This window comes from Punica granatum, unplaced genomic scaffold (genome assembly GCF_007655135.1).
Source record: "Punica granatum isolate Tunisia-2019 unplaced genomic scaffold, ASM765513v2 Contig00424, whole genome shotgun sequence".
NCBI lineage: Eukaryota > Viridiplantae > Streptophyta > Magnoliopsida > Myrtales > Lythraceae > Punica > Punica granatum.
The window spans coordinates 55,528-79,665 of NW_022204338.1; the positions used below are offsets into that span (position 1 = coordinate 55,528).

The following is a 24,138-nucleotide window of genomic DNA, read 5'->3' on the forward strand; positions in this document are numbered from 1 at the left end:
ACCCGGGCAACTCAACGGCCCTCGACCTACGGGTCGTAAACAGTAAGTGGCGACTCCTTCTCACGTGCGTTCGTCGCGCGTCCCCGGGAAGGTGGACACTCCCAAGCCGCGTTGCAATGAGGCTTCGCGCATTGCGTGCCCCGACGAGACGAAATTCGGGTGCGCACAGTGATGTCAAAATTTTTAAAAATCCATCTAAAGTTCACCACTTCAAACAATTACCTGTGCATCTCATGGACAAAAAAAAACTAGTAATAAACAAGGAAATGACTTATTTACATTTATTATATAAAATAATTGCATTATTTGAACAAAACTAATTAAGAGTTCTAACCTTAATGAATCTACCGAAAAGAAAAAAGTGTTCTAACCTTAATGAGATAAACAAACGAATGTAATGGCTTATTATGTTATTTATTTTGCTCTAGGATCTTTAGAAACCCAGCATTAGGGTAGTAACAGTTGCTCTTGAAATAGGAAAAGTGGTCGTGAATTCGATCCTCATAAGTGGTGTTTGTAAAATATCCAGTGAGCCTACAAGCGATTGGTCCATCTCAATCCAAAGGCTCGATCTTATAAACGATATGAAGAATAGGCTACGAGCTTGCGCGGTCCGCGGAAATATAACCCACTCTGATACCATATAAAAATATCAAGTGAGCTTATATGTGATTGGGCTCATCTTAACCCAAAAGCTCGAGTTGGTAAGCTGTGAAGCTCAATCTCTTATAGAAGCATAATTTTATATTCTATTTTTCTTGGGATTAACTCTCGACAATTGTGGTTCCTGTGCCATTTTAATTTCCCTCTGTATAGACAACTAGATTCATGAGCCCATCTCTTACTGCTGGAAAAAATATTTACGAAAAAAAACCTATATCCTAGCTAGTACAAGTCTATATGTTTATTCTACAAATTTACCTCTTTAAATTTAATTTCCTTGTTAGTCTCAGTTCGGTGCAAAACTACATGCTACTGCATTTATCTTCGTCTTGTAGGGCGCGGCGAAAGTACAAGATTTTGCATATAAATATAGATGGCTTCCTCTTAGCATCATTCACCCTTCATCTTCTACAAGTTTCTCCTTGAAGATTCGCCTTCAATGGCTTTCAATGACACACTGAGAATTCTTCTTCCCTTCTTGTTCTTGACTCAGTGTCTCCAGAACTTTGTTCGAGGAGAGCCCCAAGTTCCCTGCTACTTCATCTTCGGAGACTCGCTTGTCGACAGTGGCAACAACAACCAGCTTAACACCCAAGCCAAGGCAAATTACCTGCCTTATGGGGTGGACTTTCCTGAGGGCTTTACTGGGCGGTTCACCAATAATCGCACCATCACTGATATCATAGGTTTCCTTTATTTCATGATTAAGCTTTACATATATATATATTCGAAGGTTCTGCTTCATCTGATTTATCATCATTTTACGAATTACTTCTTGAATGCTATGTGCAGAGAAATATTCGAAATTTGTGCAGGCCAACTTTTGGGTTTTGAAGATTTCATACCGCCTTTTGCAAATAAAATGGAAGATATAATAAGAGGAGTGAATTATGCATCAGCTGTGTCGGGGATTCGGGATGAAACCGGGAAGCAACAGGTACATATAGTAGTTCAAAATTCATAATTTATGATCAAGTTTACAATTCTGCTTAAATCATTAATTTCTGAAGTGTAAATAGGCTCTGGTTGTAGGTCATTAAAATTTGTTTTATTACTGCCAAACTTAATTAATACTTTCGCTTGCTTCTTCTTTTTTTTCTTTTTTCTTTTTTCCTTTTTCTTTTTTCTGCAGGGTGATAGAATACCCTTGAATGAGCAGTTAAGGAACCACCTCATCACAGTATTACGAATCACTAAGATAATGAAGAGTGCATCTGCAGCGAGACAGTACCTCCAAAAATGCATATACGTTGTTATAACTGGAAACAATGACTACATTAATAACTACTTCGTGCCGGATATCTATCCAACCAGCAGATTATACACTCCTCAACAGTTTGCAGACGGGCTTGCCAGGCAGTACTCCAACCAACTCAAGGTGATTTTTTCCCCTTTTCTGTTCGGAGCAAGTTATTTTGCCTTAGATACTTGTTACTCTTTGTTTCTACATGATTTTTTTTTTTCATTTTGGACCCATATATGTCCTAGTTAATGTAGATGGCATACAGAACCATAGACGTATTTCATAATACTCGTTTCTTTTCATTTACTTGATAAACTTTGGATTTTGTAGGTGATATATATACATTCTTTTTTCAGCTATTGGCAAAAATTTTGCCGATATTAGCAAGCAATTTTCCAACATAAATCGAGAATCTTATATTTTCTGTGCTTTTGCTTTCTTGAGCTTTTCAGTTGACATCTTCAAAGCTATAGTTTTTCATAGATCGATATTCACCGATTAGTTTCTCTGTGAAGTTGTGACCCCAGATATTCTAGGGCCATATGGGCAATTTACTAACTATCAACTATTGCTATTCATTTTTCTTTTTCGATCACAAAAGAGACCCATGGCAAAGTTGATGCAGTAGAAGACGTGGCAAATCGGTATCTCGAGAAAAACAGGTTTTGACGACCCTATCTCGAGGGAAACAACATCTGGAGCCAAACAGGAAATTTTAGGGTCTCAAATAGGCAATTTTATATTATTTGAGAGTTTTTGCAATTTTTGGAAAAAAATTTATTTCTTTCGTTGCAATTCCCTAAAATAGTTTATTTCCTTTGTTGCACTTTCGTTTCTTCCTATTTAAGCGACGTAAGCCCTAGGGCTAAAGAGAGTTGAGTTTTTTGGGATTATCAATAAAGTCTTGGAGCTATTGTGCTCTTTCACCCAATCTCGGATTTGATTTGAGTTTGATGCATATTTCTTAGTATTCGTAGAATTAACAGGTTGTAGAAGGTCGTTGTCTGATATTTGTGCGCGAATCAACATATCGTAATTAGTTTCGCTGCGTCAGTCAAACAACAACCTTCTACAACCTGTTGATTCTACGAATACCAGGAAATAGGTATCGAACTCGAATCAAATATGAGCTTGGGCGAAAGAGCATGGTAGCTCCAAGACTTTATTGATAATCCCAAAAAAACTCAACTCTCTTTAGCCCTATGGCTTACATCGCTTAAATATGAAGAAACAAAATTGCAACAAAGGAAATAAACTAATTTAGGACAAAGGAAATAAACTATTTTAGGGAATTGCAACGAAAGAAATCAACTTTTTCCTAAAATATGCAAAAATGCCCGACTAACATAAAATTGCCTGTTTGAGGCCATAAAATTTCCTATTTGGCTCCACATGTTGTTTCCCTCCAGACAGGGTCGTCAGAATCTGTTTTTCTTGAGATACCGATTTGCCACGTCTTCTGCTGCATCAAAAGTAAAGGAAAATAAAACGTAAAATAAAATGGCACAGGAGGTCTTATTGATGAGAAATGAACACTAAACCATCTCCGCTGCATATCTCATATCCATTCAATTTTATCTCTTAATTTCTTTGAATTGGTTGATGCAATATGTCAGGATCTATATTTCTCTGGAGCAAGAAAGGTGGCCATATTTGGTGTTGGGCTGATAGGGCTAACACCAGAAATTATCGGAAGATTTGGGGCTAACTACTCAATGGTGAACGATGCAGCTCAACTATTCAGCAACAAGCTGCTTCCCCTTGTCAATGACTTGAACAGCCATTTAACCGGTGCCAAGTTCACTTACATAAACACCACTGGAATCACGGTTACAAGCAACGATTCATTATGTATGTGGTGATGATTCTTCTAAAAGTTATATCAAGTTGGTTATAATTCTGAGTTCACTTCAATTATTGCTTTCTACTGCATTTAGCACTCGAATTGGAAATACTGATCGGATTTTATTGATTTAAAGTGATGCAGCCACTGCTCTTGGTATCAGTTTCTATCTTTTGGAAAGATGTATCGAATTGAAAGTACTGACCAGATTATCTATTCATTTGGTCTTGTTAGCTCTCTTGAATACGCAGGATACATGCTGCCCAGTGGTGCAGGATCTCGGCACATGCGTCCCTGGTAGCACTCCTTGCACTGACAGAACACAGTATGCATACTTTGATGGTTTCCATCCTACAGATGTGGTGAATGAAGGCTTCGCAGGAAGAGCATACAATGAGAAGTTACCATCAGATGCTTCGCCGTATGACATTAGTCGACTTGCGCGGCTCTAAAGAATGATTCAGAGCTACTTCAAAGTGTTATACATATACGAGAATAAGCCCCAAAATAAGGAAGCCACTCTATGTCAATAAGAATAAGTGCATCATGTGAGACCAGAATAAGGTATATGGTTTGCATTATCGTATCTGTTGAGCGTGTTCCACAGAGCTATTATACAATTGTATAATGCAAGTCCTACATTGCATTTCAATTTAAATTTGGCGAAACGCAGATGAGGGAGCATAACTGTTACAAGAATACCATATATATGTATATATCATCTTATACACCGAAAGACCATGCATATACAAAAAGACAATAACTTATTTAATATTGTCAATCCAATGGTCAGGCATACAGAAAAAAGATTATAAGTGCCTACTAATGCACATCCTAAATGCATATGATTGCAAATGGTTCCCAAAAGAGATATTGTTTCCAAACAAAACAAAGTTCCCAACAAAAGACTACTGATATGACCTGGTTCTACACTGCACTGATATTGTTTCCAAACAAAAGAAGAATCGCCAATTGACTTGCTGAGACTACTCTTGATCTTTGTGAGTTGGTTTTCTACTAAATGAGGTTTGAGTGCTGATATGCTTGCTGGAGTTGGCAGAAGATTCTTGACTTGAAGAACCCATCTTCTTCATCATGCTCCTAGTGACCCTGCTTGCTGCTAAATGAGTATGCCTTGTGACACATTCTTGCCCATTCCATAGAAAAGTTGCAGGGTTGATTCTTGCAAGAGCATTTGGTGTTGGAGAAGAAGGCACTAGTGGAGACAAGGCACTCCTGAATTGGGGCACTTGCAGTTGAGGAATCACAAAAAGTGGAACAAATGATCCAATAAAAGAACTTGCAGGCCTGCGTGGTGGTGGTCTCGTTGCCGGTGGAGCTGGGAAGCTCACATAAGGAGAAGGAGTAGATGATGCAAAAGCAAACCTTGGTGGCCTGCATGGTGGTGGTCTTTTTACAGGTGGAGTTGGGAAGTTAAGACTGCTTGATGGTGATGGATGTGATCCTGTAGGTACATCATGTGGTGTGAAATGAGGCAAAGTTGGTGCTACTCCAAAGCTAGGAGTTGGAACAAACATTGGGACTTGATCTACATACTTCCTTTGCACCTCAATAATGTATATGTATTCAGACTTGTGTTCCAATACTCATTCAAGCTGCAAATAATAAAATATATGCATTTTATTAGGGATTTTTACCCCAAATGGCTCATGGTTTACCCATTTTGTCAAATCTATCATATGTTTTTTTTTTGTCATATCGATCACATGGTTTACTTTTTGCATCAAATCTATCCCGACGTTATCTTTTCTGTCAACATCTAACGGCCGTGCTGACGTGCAAGTGGAGAGATAGTGAGCCACACTTGCCACGTGGGTGCCACGTCAACACGACCATTAGATGTTGATGGAAAAGATAACGGTGTGATAGATTTGATGCAAAAAGTAAACCATGTGATAGATTTGATGCAAAAAGTAAACCATGTGATAGATTTGACAAAAAAAACATATGATAGATTTGACAAAACGGATAAACCATGGGTCATTTTAGATAAATTCTCCTTTTTTTTAATACCTTGTCATGTGATAGTTTGATCTGTTCTGGTCCTTGGCCTTGAAAACCACTTAACCCATCGTCTTTGATAGATATTCCCTGAACAAAATCATGTTAAAATGCATTTATACCAATCAATTATACATATTAAATTCAATTAGACATAATAGAATAATACATTTTCCTCGGATTATTTTTTGTCATCTTTCCTTTCTTTCCTTTTACTGTTGTGTATTTGCACCTCCTACTGTTATGCCCCTTGGCACCTCACTTTCTGCATGTTTGAGGCTTGGTCTTCGTGGCCTTAAAAAGATTCCCTGGCACATCTTTGTTCTTTGTTCTTTTCTTCTTAGGTCTGCCACCACCACTGTTGTATGCTGTAGGTAAGATAGTCTCTTGGCCAGTCTTTTTCCATTGATCTTCTCTTCTATCTGGCAGAATGAATGGCATATATGTACTTTGCCATTTCTCCTTGGGTAGTATTGGCAGACATAGAGTTCATGGTCTATATTGTTGTGCTGTACACATGCTACTGCATGTTGGCATTGAATCTCATAGAGGTCCCATTCTTTACATGAACAACTCCTCTCTTTCAAGTTCCCCAAATACTTCTCATGTTGACAGAAAATATGTTGTACCTAAAACATTGTTTCATCTGGATCTCCAACCCAAAATGCATGCCATGAATTATTGTCTATCTTGCATTGCTTTAGCTTGCTCTGAGCAACAGGAGCGATAGGATCCTGATACTCAGCTAACTGGTTCATGCTTTTATTCATTTTTGTCATGAGATATGTCCTTATATCTTCTAGCATTGTAAGGATGGGCCTACCTCGAAACTTGACAATAGTCCTATTAAACTGCTCACACGTGTTGTTGAGCAAAGATTGATTCTTGCTTCCTATACTAAATGTTGTCCTTGTCCATAGGAAAACATGCGGTTTGCTGAAATAATCATGAGTAGCCACATTCAGTGCTTTAACCTCCCAAAAATTCTTTTTAAACTCCCCCACTATCTTGAATCTTACACAATCTCACACCTTCTTTTTCAAATCCGCGTTGGGCCAATGTTTCCATACAATGGCCTCCAGGTGCTTAACACAGAATCTGTGATTAGCTTTTGGGCATAGTTCATGCAGTGTTCCTTTGAAGTCCTTACAAAAAAATAACATAGGCAAGTTAGAGAAATAATCAAATCTACATTGAATATTAGAATAACATTGATAAATGAGCCAGTAGTTACCTTATGCATGTCAGAGATAAACTTCCATCCATGTACACCTGGGTGTCCTATATTCTCAAAAAGTCTTGTAAGAAAAATAGACTTAGCCTCATTTGTCTCTTGTTCCACTACGGCATATGCAATCACATAAAATGCATGATTTGCATCATGAGTGACCATTGCTAGAAGCTAGCCTCCATAATATTCTTTAAGGAAGTACACATCTAGACCTTTCAAAGGTCTGCAACCTCTTAAGGCCCCTCTCTTGGTTCTATCAAAGCAAATCCACAACTTGTCAAACATTTTCGGGAAAGAAAGATCTGGTCTCCCAACTCCTAGCTGAAGAGTAAAACCAGAATTGCTTCTCCCAAGTTCTTCACAATAATTCGAAAGTTTTGCATATTACTCCTTCTCAAATCTTTCTACTGCTTGGCAATATGTAAAGCTATATACAAGTTTATTTCTAACAACTGAATATGGTATGTGTCTACCATGTAGGCATGCGCATCAGTTATAGTAATCTTGGGTGTAATTCTTGGCCTATCCACAAGCTTATTTGCAATTCAGTTCCTAAATGTTTGAGGACTTTTAGGCCCCATTTGTTTTCCCGAAATTTGATTTTAACTTTAACTTTAACTTTAACTCAACACACTACACAACAAAAACACACGTTTCCCAAGTCAAATTTATAACTACATCTCATTTGTCTTTTTTCACAATCAAAATCAAAATCAAAATCAAAGTAACTTTAACTCTGAATCCAAACGGCCCGTTAGCTTTCTACTACATTTATGGTTGGGATCAAAATACTTGACTTGGTAAAACCCACAAGCTTCTACCCAAGAACATACAATCTACCAGTCACACTTTTCATTAGTGCAAATGATCCTGCATCTCTATTTGTCATTTTTCGAAAATTTTATTGGTCTTCGTGATGCAGTAGCGTAGTCCCTTCTTAGTCACATCCTGGTTGGGGAAAAAAATGTACAACTCCAAGTAAACATTACCAAATGTTGCAGCTTGATTAAACTTTAGAGGCTTCAACTCTTACTCATCATCTTCATTACCCTTGAGGTTGTCAAGCTCTTTAGTGTGGTATTCCTTTTCTTGCTCAGAAACTTCCTCGGTTGCCTCATGAACCCTCTAAACTGGTATTGCATAGTCATCCCTTGGGCTTTAACCAGTAGATTCTTAGGCCTCTGATTATAAGCCATCCATTTATGCTTTTTCCCACGAGAACATGCTGCCTTGCTAGGTTCAGCTTTTGCTTTACTCTTCTCCAAACCAAACATCTCAGATTCAATTTTGGCATCATCATCCCCATCGCTCTTATTATTATCCTTATCACTGTCATCATCATCCCCATCATCCATACATGGGAAGGGACTGTTTTCACAACTGTCAAAATCATCATCATCACTATCTGACGCAGCGTACACGCGAGTAACCTGTCACAGACTCGTTGACTCGCACACGAATATCGAAATTACGACCTTCAATCCCTATTGATTCTTCGAATTCCTAGGAAATTGGCATCCAACTCGAGCAAATCCGAGAATTGGGCAAAGAGCACACAAGCTCCAATTTTTATTGATAATAAAAAAAAACAACCATTTCAGCCTTAGGGCTTACAAAGCTTAAATAGGGATTAAGAAAACCTAAATTGCACAAAAAAATAAACTTTCCTAAAATTGCCAAAACACCCAAATAACGATAAAATGCCCGTTTGAGGCCCTAAATGATGGAATTCACCTAAAATGTCGAAATTTCACGGCCTTTGCTCCCAAGGTCATTTCCTTCGAAATAGGGTTGTCAGAACCTATTTTTCTCCAAGTACCGACTTGCCATGTCTTATGCCGCATCATTCTCCCATGAGTGGAGAGAATTTGCCCTCAAATTTGCCCTAGGAGTCCAGAAATAAAATTATCCACACAAACATACACATCTTCCATACTTGATCAGAAACCGATGTCAGCCCATGCTTCAGAATGGATGAATGGAAAAAATTCCGACTCAAGATACTCTACCGCAGTGATTGGTTCGATAGAGACATCTGACATCCTCGTCCTCATCTCTTGATTCGTGGCATGGTACTTCTCAATTTCCTGCTCCAGCCTCGCCTCCCTCCTATCTTTTCTTCGCGAGTCCATTCTCTTGTCGATAGCCTCCCAGACCGCATCAACCTCCTTGTCGCCCTCATCATTAAGCAAAAAGACCCACGTCATTCCCTTCAAATTCATCGAATTTTCAATTCTCGTCATAACCCTTGTCATCTCCCTCATCATCCTTGTCAAAATCGGGCTCTCCATCGCCTCTCGCCATGAAAAATGCGTCATCATACGGATCCTCTTCGGAAAACAAAGTCGTGTTCCCTTCAGAATTGGAATCATACTCGATTTTCTCTCAATTAGGGTCAGAATTCAGATTAGGGTTTCTCTGATTCTGATTCTCCGTAAGTGCAGCCATCTGCTGTGTTAGCTGCCCCAGCATATGTTCCATCCTCTAATCCATCTGATCCAGCCTCTGCTTCAGATGTCGTAGATTTTCACGGTCATGAATATCTTTCACACGATCCCTCCTCTTGGGCGACATGGTTGATCAAGATCAAACCGTAGGCTTTGATACCAATTGACGCAGCGTACATGCAAGTAACCTATCATAGACTCGTTGATTTGCGCACGAATACTGGAACTACGACCTTCAATTCCTATTGACTCTTCGAATTCCTAGGAAATTGGCATTCAACTCGAACAAATCCGAGAATTGGGCAAAGAGCACGCAAGCTCCAATTTTTATTGATAATCAAAATAACAACCGTTTCAGCCCTAGGGCTTACAAAGCTTAAATAGGGATTAAGAAAATTGAAATTGCACAAAAAAATAAACTTTCCCAAAATTGCCAAAATTCCCAAATAACGATAAAATGCCCGTTTGAATCCCTAAACGATGGAATTCGCCTAAAATATCGATAAAATGCCCGTTTGAGGCCCTAAACAATGGAAGTGGAAATCTGTTTTGAGTAGTAAGTTGAATAAGTTGGATTGATAATTCGATATAGTATTTTAGGAGCTGAGTTTTGTAGAGGCAATTGGCTTGTCGTTACTGTGGTGCTGGAGTGTTTTATAGTTATTTTAATAAGCTAAAAATTTGGAGTTGTGTTCATGAGATGATAAGAACACTTGTCATTTGCTTAAAGTTGGTTGTATGAGTTCACTAAGGCAACGAATTGAAGAAGTTACATGTTTTTGCTTGAGGGTTAATTGGGTATGGAGGCCAACTTTATTGGGTTGCTGCTTAGCTGCTTATTAACAATTGAATATCGAGCCTCTTCGAATTTACTAATTCAAAATGATTATGAGATAATAACATGTTTTAATGAGAAATTGAGGAGTAAGGAGAACTGAGTAATGATTGGTGGATAATAAGGAGTAGACAGTGGGATGAACCTGTGTATGGAAGTAATTTTAGCTTTAATAAAAATGGAGAAATAGTTAAAGGGACTAGCATGCAATGTCATTATTATGCATATTATCTTATTCTTATGTGGGTGCTTGTGATTAATAGGAACAAGAGAGTTGAATTGATGTATATTTATGCTTTTATTTTGTATATTATCTAACATTTGTGCTTGAATATAAATAGGGGTTGAGGAGACCGAGATTATACAACCAAACAGCTCGACTCATTGAGTTATCATTTTGAGGGGTCTTTGTGAGTACTTTCTTTCATCGTAAAATGATAGTAAATATTTATATGTGTTGTTATAGAAGTGGAGGTGACTAAATGATTGAGGAATATAGTTGATATATGCGTTGAGTATGCTAGTATTATTGTGTGATTATAGCAAAAGGGGCACAAACGGCCGCTGGACCCGGCGGAATAGCAAAAAGGGGCACGAACGGCCGTTGGACCCAGCGGAATAGCAAAAGGGGCCCGAACGGCCACTGGAACCGGCGGAATAGCAAAAAGGGGCACGAACGGCGGCTGAACCCGGCGGAATAGAAAAGGGGCCCCCTTATGAGATATGATGATGAAGATAGGCGTATAATTTACTTGAGATTTGTTTGTTGAGTTAGTTGTATGAACGGATTAGGTTGGTATTAGACTCGATATTGCGTAGAGTATATAGATACATATATATATTTGATTGACTGTGAATTATGAGTGTATTAATTCATTTTACTTTGGAATATCGTACTCACTGAGATGCAGCTCACCCCCTGCATATATTTTTCCAGATGAGCTAGAAGATAGACTAATCGCATAGGATATCTTTTTGAATAACGGGGATTAGCGCAGAGGATCTTTTGCAGTAGGGCCACTCCTAGTATAAGTAGTAAGTTCTTATAGAATGTTATAGTTATGTTACGACCTGAAACTTTTGTTTAGTCGGGCTAGTGATATGGCTGTAAGAAAGTACTCCTTGAGAGTTATATACCTATCAAAACCTGCTGAATTGGTTATATGCCTTTGTATAGGTTGCTGAATTGGTTAAATGTTTTGGGAGGTAGAAAGCATGTTATAAATGAATGGTTTATGTGATAATGGATATCGAGAAAACATAGGGGAACCTTTGCTGAAATTTCGGGTCGTGACATTTTTGGTATCAGAGCAAAGGTTATAGGATTCTGTAGACTTAGGGTGCCTGATCCCCGTTCTTTTTTATTAGTTGCGGTCTCGAGACAGAATATATCATATAATTGTGTCTGTTAAATGCTTGATTAACTAGTGTTTTGCTTAGGAAAAATTTGCAATGGGACCCAAGCGTATGGGTCGGGATCGATATAGGTACCGTGCAGTTTAGGGTTTAGCTGATCCGAATGCACCACAGCCTATGATAGAAGATCAAGTGTCTCAAGCTCCTCAAGAAGCTATTGCAGCTCCCATCGAACAAGATCTGCCAATCCATCAAACACTAGCAGCGATGACTCGCCTAGTTGAGCAGCAAGCGCAGTTAATTGAGCAACAAACGGCTTTCTTTCAGAGGCAAGCAGCACAGAGTGCATCCACATCTCAGACAGAGCTACAATTGACACCATACAAAAGGTTTAGGAAATATGGTCCACCTAATTTTTCAGGAAGTTTTGATCCCATAGAAGCAGAGAATTGGATAGTTGGAATGGAGAGGATTTTCTCAATCATGGAGGTTTCAAACACCCAACGTGTGGCACTTGCATCATTTATGCTAGAAGGGGATGTTCAGTACTGGTGGGAAGCTACCCAGAGATGACTGGATCCGAACTCCTTACACGTTATCACTTGGGTGGAGTTTACACAAGCATTTTATAACAAGTATTTTCCAGCCTCTTTTCGACATACCAAGGAGCGAGAATTTCTGAATTTGAAGCAAGGGGAACTCAGCGTAGCTGAATATGAATTAAAATTCACCAAGTTGTCACGTTTTGCCCCTACATTGGTAAGTGATAAAACTTCCAAATGCAGTAGGTTCTTGGATGGATTGAACCTCAACATTAGGTCACACCTTTTAGTTTTGGAGATCCCATTATTTTATGACCTATATAATAAAGCTATCATCACTGAAGAGGACTTACGAGAGGAAGTTTCTTAGAGGGAACAAAGCAGAACTCAGCCTAATAGCCCAGTTGTAGCGGGTTTCTACCGACCCCCAAAAAGAGGCGGGTTTACTCAGAGTTTCAATAAAGGGAAATCAACCTATCAGCAAGGTCCGCAATGGTCTCACCAAGATCAGGGCATGACAAGTCAGAATGAGCGAAGTTATGGAGAAGCCAATCCTTCGAGACGTTAGAATTGTCAAAACGGTGGTTGAATTCATTCTGGTGTTTTCCAAATACAATGTGGAGGTTTTTTTCATTGTGGACGTCGTGATCACTTGAGAAACAATTGCCCGCAATTAAAAAGTGAAAAGGTTACTTGCTTTAGATGTGGCATGAAGGGACATGTGCAGAGGGACTGTAGGCAGCCTACAATATCAGCATCTAGTAGTGCTAATGTGGGCAACAGGCCATTGACGATGAGAGGCCGTGGACAGGTGAGCAGTAATAAGAGTTTTCAAAGCCGAGGGGGTGGATCAATGGTGAGCTCAGCAGGCCAGGCTAGTAGACCAATAACGCAGGGTAGAGTGTTCACCTTAACGAAGCGAGATGCCGATGCTACTCCTACTGTAGTAACGGGTACGTTAAATCTCTTTAATAAGCCCGTACATGTACTTATAGAACCAGGTTCCACTCATTCATATATTTCATTATCATATGCTATGCATTCTAATAGACCACGAGAGTCATTAGATAGTTGTATGTCTATACCTACACTGACCGGGGAGAGCGTAGTGGTTGGGGAAGTGTATCGAAGTTGTATGCTACAATTAGAGGATAAGGAGATGTTAGTAGATCTAATACCCTTAAGTATTTGGGATTTTGATGTTATCCTCGGGATGGATTGGCTTGCCTCTCACCATACTTCTGTGGAGTGTTACAAGAAAGAGGTTATCTTTAGAATACCGGATGAGCCCGAATTTAAGTTTCATGGAGATCAGTTAAGTGTTCCGTTTAAGTTCATATCCTTCCTCAAGGCAAGTAAGCTATTGAAAAAGGGGTGTGAAGCATACTTGGCATATGTAGTTGCTACTGAAGTTGACTCACGGAAGCTTAGTGAAATTCCAGTGGTTTGTAAGTTTCCGGATGTTTTTCCGGATGAGTTCCCTAGTCTTCCTCCTGATAAAGAGATTGAATTTACTATCGAGTTAGAGCCTGGTACTGCCCCTATTTCTCGCGCACCGTATCGTATGGCCCCGTCAGAACTCAAGGAATTGAAAGTTCAGCTGCAAGAATTATTAGAAAATGGATTTATCAGGCCTAGCGTGTCTCCTTGGGGTGCTCCAGTTTTGTTTGTAAAGAAGAAGGATGGTTCACTCAGATTGTGTATATATTATTGACAGCTGAATCGGGTCACAGAGCGTAATAAATATCCTTTACCTCAGATAGACGACTTGTTTGATCAGCTCCGAGGTGCCACTGTCTTCTCGAAGATCGACTTTAGATCGGGATACCACCAATTGAAAATAAAGGACTCTGATGTGCCCAAGACTGCGTTTCGCACTCAGTATGGACATTATGAATTCCTTGTGATGCCTTTTGGGTTAACGAATCCTCCTGCAGGTTTTATGGATTTAATGAATAGAGTCTTCCAGCCATATCTTGATCAGTTTGTGGTAGTTTTTATTGATGATATATTGGTACACTCGAGAAACAAGGATGAGCATGATGAGCATCTCCGAGTTGTGTTGCAGATTTTGAGGGAGAGAACTTTATGCCAAGTTTAGTAAATGCGAGTTTTGGTTAGATCAGGTGGGATTCCTCGGGTATGTGATTTCAGGTGATGGTGTATCAGTGGATCCTGCGAAGATTGAAGCTATTTTGAATTGGAGTCGTCCTACAAGTGAACAGAGGTGAGGAGTTTTCTAGGATTAGCTGGTTATTATCGAAGATTTATAGAAGGATTTTCCCTTAATGCTGCTCCTCTGACTCAGTTACGCGAAAGAGTGTGAAGTTTGAGTGGACAGATGAGTATGAGCAGAGTTTCCATGAGCTGAAGAAAAGGTTGACTACTGCCCCAGTGCTTATTATTTAGTCTACTAATGAGGAGTTTGTGATATATAGTGATGCATCCCATCAAGGTTTAGGTTGCGTCTTAATGCAAAATGGCAAAGTGGTGGCTTATGCATCTCGGCAACTAAGGAACCATGAGAAGAATTATCCGACACACGATCTTGAATTGGCAGTAGTAGTGTTTGCTCTCAAACTTTGGAGACATTACCTGTATGGAGCAACATGTGAGATTTATATAGATCACAAGAGTTTGAAGTATTTGTTCACTCAGAAAGAACTCAACTTGAGACAGCGGAGATGGATGGAATTAATTAAAGATTACGACTGCACGATCAACTATCATCCAGGGAAGGCAAATGTCGTGGTAGACGCACTGAGCCGGAAATCATTAGTAAGATTAGCAAGTATGTGGAGTATTCACAACACACTTATTAACGAGTATAGGTCATTGAAAGTTAAATTAGAGACGACCGGATCCGGGGCATTGATGGCTATCTATGATGTGAAACTAGTGTTAATTGATCGAATTCGAGTGGCGCAACTAGGAGATCCATTTTTAATAGAGATGAAAAACAAAATAAAGGAGGGCAAGGTAAAGGAAGGCAAGAAATTTGAATTTCTCTTGAAGGAGGATGACACACTTATGTTCGGGAATCGGATCTGCGTACCTAACGATATTGAATTAAAGAGAGAGATTCTTGCACAAGCCCATAGCTCACCATATGCGGTGCACCCGGGAAGTACTAAGATGTATTATAATTTGAAGGGAAGTTATTGGTGGAACAACATGAAAAAGGATATAGCTGAATTTGTTGCTAGGTGTCTGGTGTGTCAACAGGTTAAGGCAGAACATCAACACCCGTCCGAGTTATTACAGCCTCTTTCGGTTCCTGAATGGAAATGAGAAAAGATCACCATGGATTTTGTTTCGGGACTTCCTCGAACACGAAGGGGGCATGATTCTATATGGGTGATAGTTGATAGACTAACAAAAACTGCTCACTTCTTACCGGTTAGAGCGACATTTGGTGTTGATCAACTAGCACAATTGTTCATTAAGGAGATTGTGAGGTTGCGTGGGGTGCCAGTATCTATAGTATCAGACAGAGGCTCCTATTTTACTTCAAGGTATTGGAATAGTTTTGTTCGTGCCATGGGTACGAAGCTGAATTTGACCACTACTTTTCATCCTGAGTCAGACGGGATATGCTAAGAGCGTGCGTTACAGAATTTCAGGGCAGTTGGGATGACTATCTACCTCTGATGGAATTCGCCTATAATAATAGTTACCAATCTAGTATTGGAATGGCTCCTTACGAGTCACTTTATGGTCGGGCTTGTCGAGCACCTTTGTCCTGGAATGAGGTTGGAGAAAGGCAACTCACTGGACCAAAAATAGTTGACTTAACAATTGAAAAGGTCAAGGTTATCAAGGAAAGATTAAAGACGGCTCAAGGATGACAGAAGAATTATGCGGATAAACAAAGAAAAGACCTCGAGTTTCAGGAAAGGGATCGGGTTTTCTTAAAAGTATCACCATGGAAGGTTATTATGAGATTTGGCAAGAAATGAAAGCTTAGTCCCAGACATATCGGCCATATGAGATTTTGGAGCGCATTGGGAAGGTGTCATATCGGTTGGCTCTACCCCCTGAACTATCCCATATTCATAACGTGTTTCATGTGTCAATATTGCGTAAGTATATACCGGACCCATCCCATGTTCTGAGTTATCAACCGGTGGAATTAAATGAGGACTTGACATATGAGGAAGAGCCAGTGGAGATTTTAGATAGGAAAGAGCAGGTTCTTCGAACCAAGAGAATCCCATTACTGAAGGTGTTGTGGAGAAGTCATACGAGAGAAGAGGCCACTTGGGAACCCGAGGATTCTATGAGAGTTAAATATCCATATCTTTTTTCGATATCAAGTAAATAATTTCGGGGACGAAATTTTTATTAGTGGGGGAGATTGTGAGACCGGTCAACCGAAGATGCACATATATATATACATATAACATATACAAATACATGCTTACGTAATATACATGTAAATTATACACCATAAATTTTTGTGGCTGTAAAAAAATAAAAATAAAATAAAAAGAGGGGTAGTGAGGGGCCCCACGTGTACTTCATTCTCTCCCTCAGTAACCCACCGCCATTGACCTTTTCTTTTCGATTTCTTGCTGTGTTCTCTGCTGAAATAGTTGAAGGAGAGAAACAGGCAAAACAGAGGGGGAGAGAGAGAGAGCTAAGGTGCAAAGTTAGAGGAGAATTGAGGGAAACGAAGTAAGGAGAGTCAGGATTTGGGAAACAAACCTCAAAATTGAAGCTGAAACTTGCAATTGCGTAGATAAACAACATGGTTTGGTATGTTCAAGCTGAAATACTTGTGTTGGTTGTGTTTGTTTGTCTTATTTCTATTTGATCTTTGGATTATCTTGCACGTGGGTAATATAGATTGTTTTATGTTGAATTTCACTTAAGCAACTAGAGGAGTTTAAGTTCCTACGATTATCTATGCCTTCTTGAAAGTATATTTATATATATATATATGCAGGCGTATATATAAACATATATATGCATATATCTTGTTCTTTGAGCCAATTGCAAATTATAAAATAATTCCCAATAATGCCAATTCAATTTCTAACTTGGGGAGTGTTCTTGCATAGAATTTTTTCGTAGGATTAACTGAGGTTGCTTACTGTGAAGTTCAAGGGAAGTGTTGGAAGTGGAAATCTGTTTTGAGTAGTAAGTTGAATAAGTTGGATTGATAATTCGATATAGTATTTTAGGAGCTGAGTTTTGTCGAGGCAATTGGCTTGCCGTTACTGTGGTGCTGGAGTGTTTTATAGTTATTTTAATAAGCTAAAAATTTGGAGTTGTGTTCATGAGATGATAAGAACACTTGTCATTTGCTTAGAGTTGGTTGTATGAGTTCACTAAGGCAACAAATTGAAGAAGTTAGATGTTTTTGCTTGAGGGTTAATTGGGTATGGAGGCCAACTTTATTGGGTTGCTGTTTAGCTGCTTATTAACAATTGAATATCGAGCCTCTTCGAATTTACTAATTCAAAATGATTATGAGATAATAACATGTTTTAATGAGGAATTGAGGAGTACGGAGAACTGAGTAATGATTGGTGGATAATAAGGAGTAGACAGTGGGATGAACCTGCGTATGGAAGTAATTTTAGCTTTAATAAAAATGGAGAAACAATTAAAGGGACTAGCATGCAATGTCATTATTATGCATATTATCTTATTCTTATGCGGGTGCTTGTGATTAATAGGAACAAGAGAGTTGAATTGATGTATATTTATGCTTTTATTTGGTATATTATCTAACATTTGTGCTTGAATATAAATAGGGGTTGAGGAAACCGAGATTATACAACCAGACAGCTCGACTCATTGAGTTATCGTTTTGAGGGGTCATTGTGAGTACTTTCTTTCATCGTAAAATGATAGTAAATATTTATATGTGTTGTTATAGAAGTGGAGGTGACTAAATGATTGAGGAATATAGTTGATATATGTGTTGAGTATGCTAGTATTATTGTGTGATTATAGCAAAAGGGGCACGAAAGGCTGTTGGACCTGGAAGAATAGCAAAAAGGGGCACAAACGGCCGTTGGACCTGGCGGAATAGAAAAAAGGCCCCCCTTATGAGATATGATGATGAAGATAGGCGTATAATTTACTTGAGATTTGTTTGTTGAGTTAGTTGTATGAATGGATTAGGTTGGTATTAGACTCGATATTGCGATAGAGTATATAGATACATATATATATTTGATTGACTGTGAATTATGAGTGTATTAATTCATTTTACTTTGGAATATCGTACTCACTAAGATGTAATTCACCTTTTGCATATATTTTTCTAGATGAGCTAGGAGCTAGACTAATCACACAGGATATCTTTTTGAACAACGAGGATCAGCGCAGAGGATCTTTTGCAGTAGGGCCACTCCTAGTATAAGTAGTAAGTTCTTGTAGAATGTTATAGTTATGTTACGACATGAAATTTTTGTTTAGTTGGACTAGTAATATGGCTGTAAAAAAGTACTCCCTTGAGAGTTATATACATATCAGAACCTGCTGAATTGGTTATATGCTTTTGTATAGATTGCTGAATTGGTTAAATGTTTTGGGAGGTGGAAAGCATGTTATAAATGAATGATTTATGTGATAATGGATATCGAGAAAACATAGGGGAAACTCTGCTGAAATTTCGGGTCGTGACAAAAGCCATCTTGCGGCATGATCTGTTAAAAAATTCATATACAGACAAAAGATATAGATAAAAAAAAGTGGTTTTTAACAGAACACTCACCCACTCCAACAAATAACAAGTAGGGGACAAAACTCGCTCATGCTCCATAGCAGAAAGCACAGAGTGCGCTCTCAAATCACAAAACAACAGTGCATAAGCATTAAAGGAACACAACCACCGCATTGATAATAGCAAAAGTACCACAACCTAGACCCAAGAAGAATTAGGGACCACAAGAACAACTCCTTTATTCATTTTAGCAATAAAAGCTGAAAATGAACATGGATACTTCACTAACCTTGAAGCACAAACAAAGTGTCATATAACATATATCTTCATTTAAAAAGAAGCTCTAGATGGGAGACTAAAGTTTACACACGTTTATATATATGAAGTTTTTGCTTTAGCTTCTCGTCCCGCTTGCGCTTTCTTAGGTTCATTGACTACCAAATATACTTGTTGCGAGACATTGAGCACTAATGGCACTTGTGTTCCGTATGGCAAGTCATGTGCTAACAAATCAACATTTATTTTCTTTGATGGTGTCCATCAGACGGAAAAATTTAATCAGATCCTTGCCGATGTAGCATTCAATGCCAAGTACCCTCAAGTCGTTTCTCCTTACATTTTTGAGCAACTCATGGGGCTATGTGTACATCATCGGAAAGTCGAAATTTCAGCAGAGTTTCACCTATATTTCCCTCGATATCCCATTATCACATAAACTATTCACATAAAAAAACCGGTTTTCCATAAGTTTTCCAAAATATATAACCTATCTAGCAAGCTCTCACATATATACATACATTCCAAAAGAGTCACATCGCTAAAACAACTAACCAAAAGTTTCAAGTCGTAATATATTCAGTACATTCTATACAAAAATAGTATTGATCAACTAGCTAAGGTCTAACTGCAAAAATCCTTACGCTGATCCCCGATATCCAAAAAGTTTTCATGTGCTACTAGTCTAGCTCTTAGCTCATCCGAAAAATATATGCAGGGTGTGAGCTGTATTTCAGTGAACACTATATTTCAAAGTAAAATGAATTATTTTTAAATAATAAATATATTTTTAAACGACCAAGTATTCATATAGATAATATTAGCATATCCAAGTCCGTCATTTAATTCACTAACACAACATATTATACAATACATATTAGTAAATTCATTCTTAAACAATCAATTATCTTTATAACCATATAATAATATTAAAATTAACCATTAACTCAACACTACTTAACACTCATATACTGACTAGACCAAGCTCGAGTAATAAGACGGCTTTCACAGAATAACTTCAGACAATCTCAACAATCATCACATCTCCAACAATCATACCAGATAAACAATATACAACACAACCAATCAATATAGCCATAGGGTTGCATTTCATCACAATAGAGTTGTGTCGGTATCGTGACCCTGCACATCTCAAAAAATTATTCACATATCCTCATAAACATATCTCATAAGCGAGGCCGCTTATTAACCTCTGGCGGTAAGAGTTGACATTAATTTATATTCCGCCGCGTCTAGCTGTTGATCGGGCCCCTTTTTATATTCCATCGGGTCCAGCGGTCGATCAGGCCCCTATTTCTATTCCACAGGTCTGGCTCTTTTATAATCCGCCGGGTCCAGCAGTCCCATGGCTATAGTCAAGCAATAGCAGTATACATAAGCACATACCAAATCACATTACAATGTTATCGCATAATCATCACATATCGCATACACAATCACACTGCATATTTCAAGTCAAAATGAAACATAACAGGGCAATATCTCTCAAATATTTTCACACAGCCTAGCAAAACCCATTTCTTTATCTCTAACTATCATCATATTCTTCTTAAATAATTTATATAACTATAATGCATCATTTCACAGGGAAATAAAGTACTCACAGAACTCCCGAGATATAGTCCTTCGAATCGAGCCTCCCGAATGCCAGTATGCAGTTTCCTTAGTCCCTAGTAAAAGTAACATAACGAGAAACCCAAATTGACAAACATATCGTAACCTCGTATCATTCAATACACATCTTTTACCAATAATTCTTTCCCCCAAATAATTAAATCATAAGCAGAATCTTTGGTCTTTCGCATGAATAAATTATTAACAAAATTGCCTTAAGATATAAGTATTCGAACCTTGTACCCACTAAAGATTTCTAATAAGAAATTTAAACCCAATTCCAACATGTGCAAACCAAACAACCATTATATTCCTTCTCACAGGATCTATAGAGCAGCCTCATATAAACTGTTGTAATAATGAAACTTGATTCCAAGATCCATAGCAAAATGATCCCTACAGTGAAAAGAACCTCAAAGCAATCAAAAATAAGAAAATCAATGGTTTTTCATGCTCCTTAAAATAATGGCAACCAAATCTCCTAATGTCGGCTCCTATCTACTGACAAACAGGACAATTTAATAACTCCTGAACAATCATGAGAGGACGCCATCACATATGCACAATTCACAAATAAAGTAATACAATAACAAGCAATACAATCAAAACAACAAAACCAACCTATCACTGCGCAAGATCACTGAGAAAATCGATAGTTAAAGTAAAACCCTTATAATTGGAACTTCTGCACAGATATGGCCCATTTGCATTGATGCAAACCTTACAAGGCGAGTGTTCATGAATTTTCATTCTAGAAGCTGGACGATTTCTCATCGTCAGAAAAAAAAAAAATGTTCTTGGTTAATTATGTGCAGAAATCTTACAAGTAACTGTCAGAGTGTCCAAAGAATTAAATATGAAATGTACATAAATTGAGTTGCTAATCACTAGCAGAAAGATTTTGGCGAGATTAGTACTAGCCTGCTTACTAAATTTTCACCTCAATTAGCCATCAATCCACAACTCCAAATTAACCCATTTCTCTAATTTCCCAAATTCAATAACTTAGCTAGCTCAATCACTCCCAAGGAACAATAAGAACAACACAATTGAATGAAAGAAGGTGGAAGAAAAGAATCAAGTATCAACCTAAACATGCCTATACTTGGCTCCAACTTGAACTCTAGCATAATTCCCTAGTTCTTCACTCCCAATTCTTAATCCCACGAACCAAATACTCTTACTTTCACAAGAGCACAATCAGATAAATTAAGCTTTAGCAAGAAAGATCAACAATATCAATTCTTCCTAACTTAATTTTCCAATGATTAAGAAAATTCGTGGCCCCGAGCCGTGTTACCAAGCTATCTAATTCAATAAACTAACTCGATGCCACCAAGGTAATAGGAATACAATCAAATGAAATCTTAAATAATCAAAATCACCATCTAGAAGCTAGTCGAGAGCAACCAACCTCTTCCTAGTGGATTCCGATTTCCCTATCTCAATCTAACATCAATCTTCCCTGTCTCGTTCATCTCTTTGTTCGGTTTCTCCACCCCTGGCCTTCTCCTTTCCCATCCCCTCCTCTTTCATTCCTCTTCCTCTTCATCGAGCTTCAGCTCACGCTCAAGCTATGCACCCACTCGCTCTCTTCCTCTCTTTGTTGTTTAATCCCAAACCGAGCTCTCTCTCTCTCTCTCTCTCTGATGCGGTAGAAGATGTGGCAAATCGGTACCTTGAGAAAAATAGGTTTTGACGACCCTCTCTCGAGGGAAACGATTTTCGGAGCACAACTCACTACCTTTGGTTGTGAAAAGACAAGATTTAGACCGAATTCCATCGTTTAAGGTCTCAAATGTGTATTTTTATTTTTATTTAGGTATTTTTGCAATTTTAGGAAAAGTTTATATCTTTCGTGTAATTTATGAGTTTTAATTCCTATTTAAGCTTTATAAAATCCTAGAGTTGAACGTTTTGTCTTTTGATCGATTAATAAAAATTGGAACTTTCGTGCTCTTTGCCCATCAAGTTGGATGCCAACTTCCTAGAATTCGAAAAATCAATAGGGATTGAAGATCGTAATTTCGATATTCTGCGAAATCAATGGGTCTGTGACAGATTTTTTGTATGTACGCTACGTCATTCTCTCTCTCTCTTCTTCGACTCCCCAGCCAAAAACAGAGGAAAGGAAGAAAAGAAAGAAACAAATGAAATGGAGATATGGCGGTGGAAAAGGGGAAAAGATTGTGGGGGCTACGTGGAGCCCATGCTCCCCTTTCATTTTTTATTTATTTATTTAAGCTACAGCAACATGTGTATAATAAATGTATATATATATATATATAAGTATGTAAGTGTACGTGAATATATGCTATTTGAAATAAAAGAAATATCAGGTCTCACATTTTCGAAAACCTAGAGAGCCTACTTTGCTAGATCGTGTCCCGAGGAACAGTCCCAAACTCGAAAAATAAGAAGATTCATGTGCCTGATAGAGGCACTTGACTGCCTGATGTATGCAAATTTAGCTAATAAGGGACATTTTACTTTCGATATATACATCTAGGTCAAAGCCAAAAAAAACAAAAACAAAATAAAATAATAACTCCTGCGAGAGTAATCTATGTAAGCAGTATGTATCTCATTAGTGAACTATGACAGAAATGAAAGTTGGGCAAGTTTCAGCAGTTGTAGAATTTCATGTAATTCTATAGAGCTAGAAAAGGTTTATATCATGAAAATCAAATATATGAAAAGGCGAGGGACATTTTACCGGTTATTAAACCAATCTAATTCCATAGATAGGCTATACAGACTAATAAAGTAAGGACTTGGTGTTGCCCTCCTGTTACTCACGTCCCGGAAAGACCAATATTTCCATTAATTTTATTCCGCTAAAAACTCATTAGAAATTATTTGGGGATTAATTATCAGTTTAATAATACTTTTTCCACTCTCGAGTGAGTTTTACTATAGATATAAATAAACGGGAAGAAGAGAAGAAGATGAAATTTGAGGACCTAATCCGGGAAGAAACTAGAATTTCCTCTGAGTTGGGAAACTACATATATAATGCATCATATATGCTTCTTTGGTGAGGGCAAAATAATGACTCAACATCTTTATTACAGGTGCAACACCTTAAGAATAAGTACATGAAAATTGACCTAATGAATGAATGAAAGTCAATTTTTTACTTATTCATGCGTCCAAACTCTCCCATATTTACATGAATGAGTCATTTTTTGACTTATTAAAACTCTTCATTAATTATTAAAGTTTTACATTCAAACACCACCTACCCGGACTGATCCTTGGGACACGATCAAGCAGTCCCAAGGACAAGATCTTTGCTCGATCATGTCCCAAGGATTAGTCCCTCTATGTTAAATTACGGGAAATGTGAAGAATACAAGAAAAATT

At 38.1% G+C, this 24,138-nt stretch overlaps 1 protein-coding gene and 1 long non-coding RNA gene across 2 annotated transcripts; one reads left to right on the top strand and one right to left on the bottom strand.

Annotated features, from left to right (window-relative positions):
- Positions 1-1,080: 1,080 nt before the first annotated feature.
- Positions 1,081-4,353, top strand: LOC116190343 (GDSL esterase/lipase At5g45670-like). Its single transcript, XM_031520032.1, has 5 exons — positions 1,081-1,349; positions 1,479-1,600; positions 1,796-2,041; positions 3,523-3,757; positions 3,984-4,353. The coding sequence occupies exons 1-5, from the start codon at positions 1,103-1,105 to the stop codon at positions 4,199-4,201; spliced, it is 1,068 nt and encodes a 355-aa protein (XP_031375892.1). The 5' UTR covers positions 1,081-1,102; the 3' UTR covers positions 4,202-4,353.
- A 15,769-nt stretch (positions 4,354-20,122) lies between these two features.
- Positions 20,123-22,371, bottom strand: LOC116190344. The gene is made up of 3 exons (XR_004152655.1): positions 22,187-22,371; positions 20,763-20,828; positions 20,123-20,507 (listed from the first exon to the last, which is right to left on the bottom strand). It is a non-coding gene; the product is annotated as an uncharacterized LOC116190344 (long non-coding RNA).
- Between the last annotated feature and the right edge of the window lie 1,767 nt (positions 22,372-24,138).

Coding starts and splice junctions, on each gene's coding strand:
- LOC116190343 (XM_031520032.1), top strand. CDS start 1,103: ATGGCTTTCAATGACACACTGAGAATTCTTCTTCCCTTCTTGTTCTTG. Junction 1,350..1,478: donor CACCATCACTGATATCATAG/GTTTCCTTTATT, acceptor AAATTTGTGCAG/GCCAACTTTTGGGTTTTGAA. Junction 3,758..3,983: donor TACAAGCAACGATTCATTAT/GTATGTGGTGAT, acceptor TGGTCTTGTTAG/CTCTCTTGAATACGCAGGAT.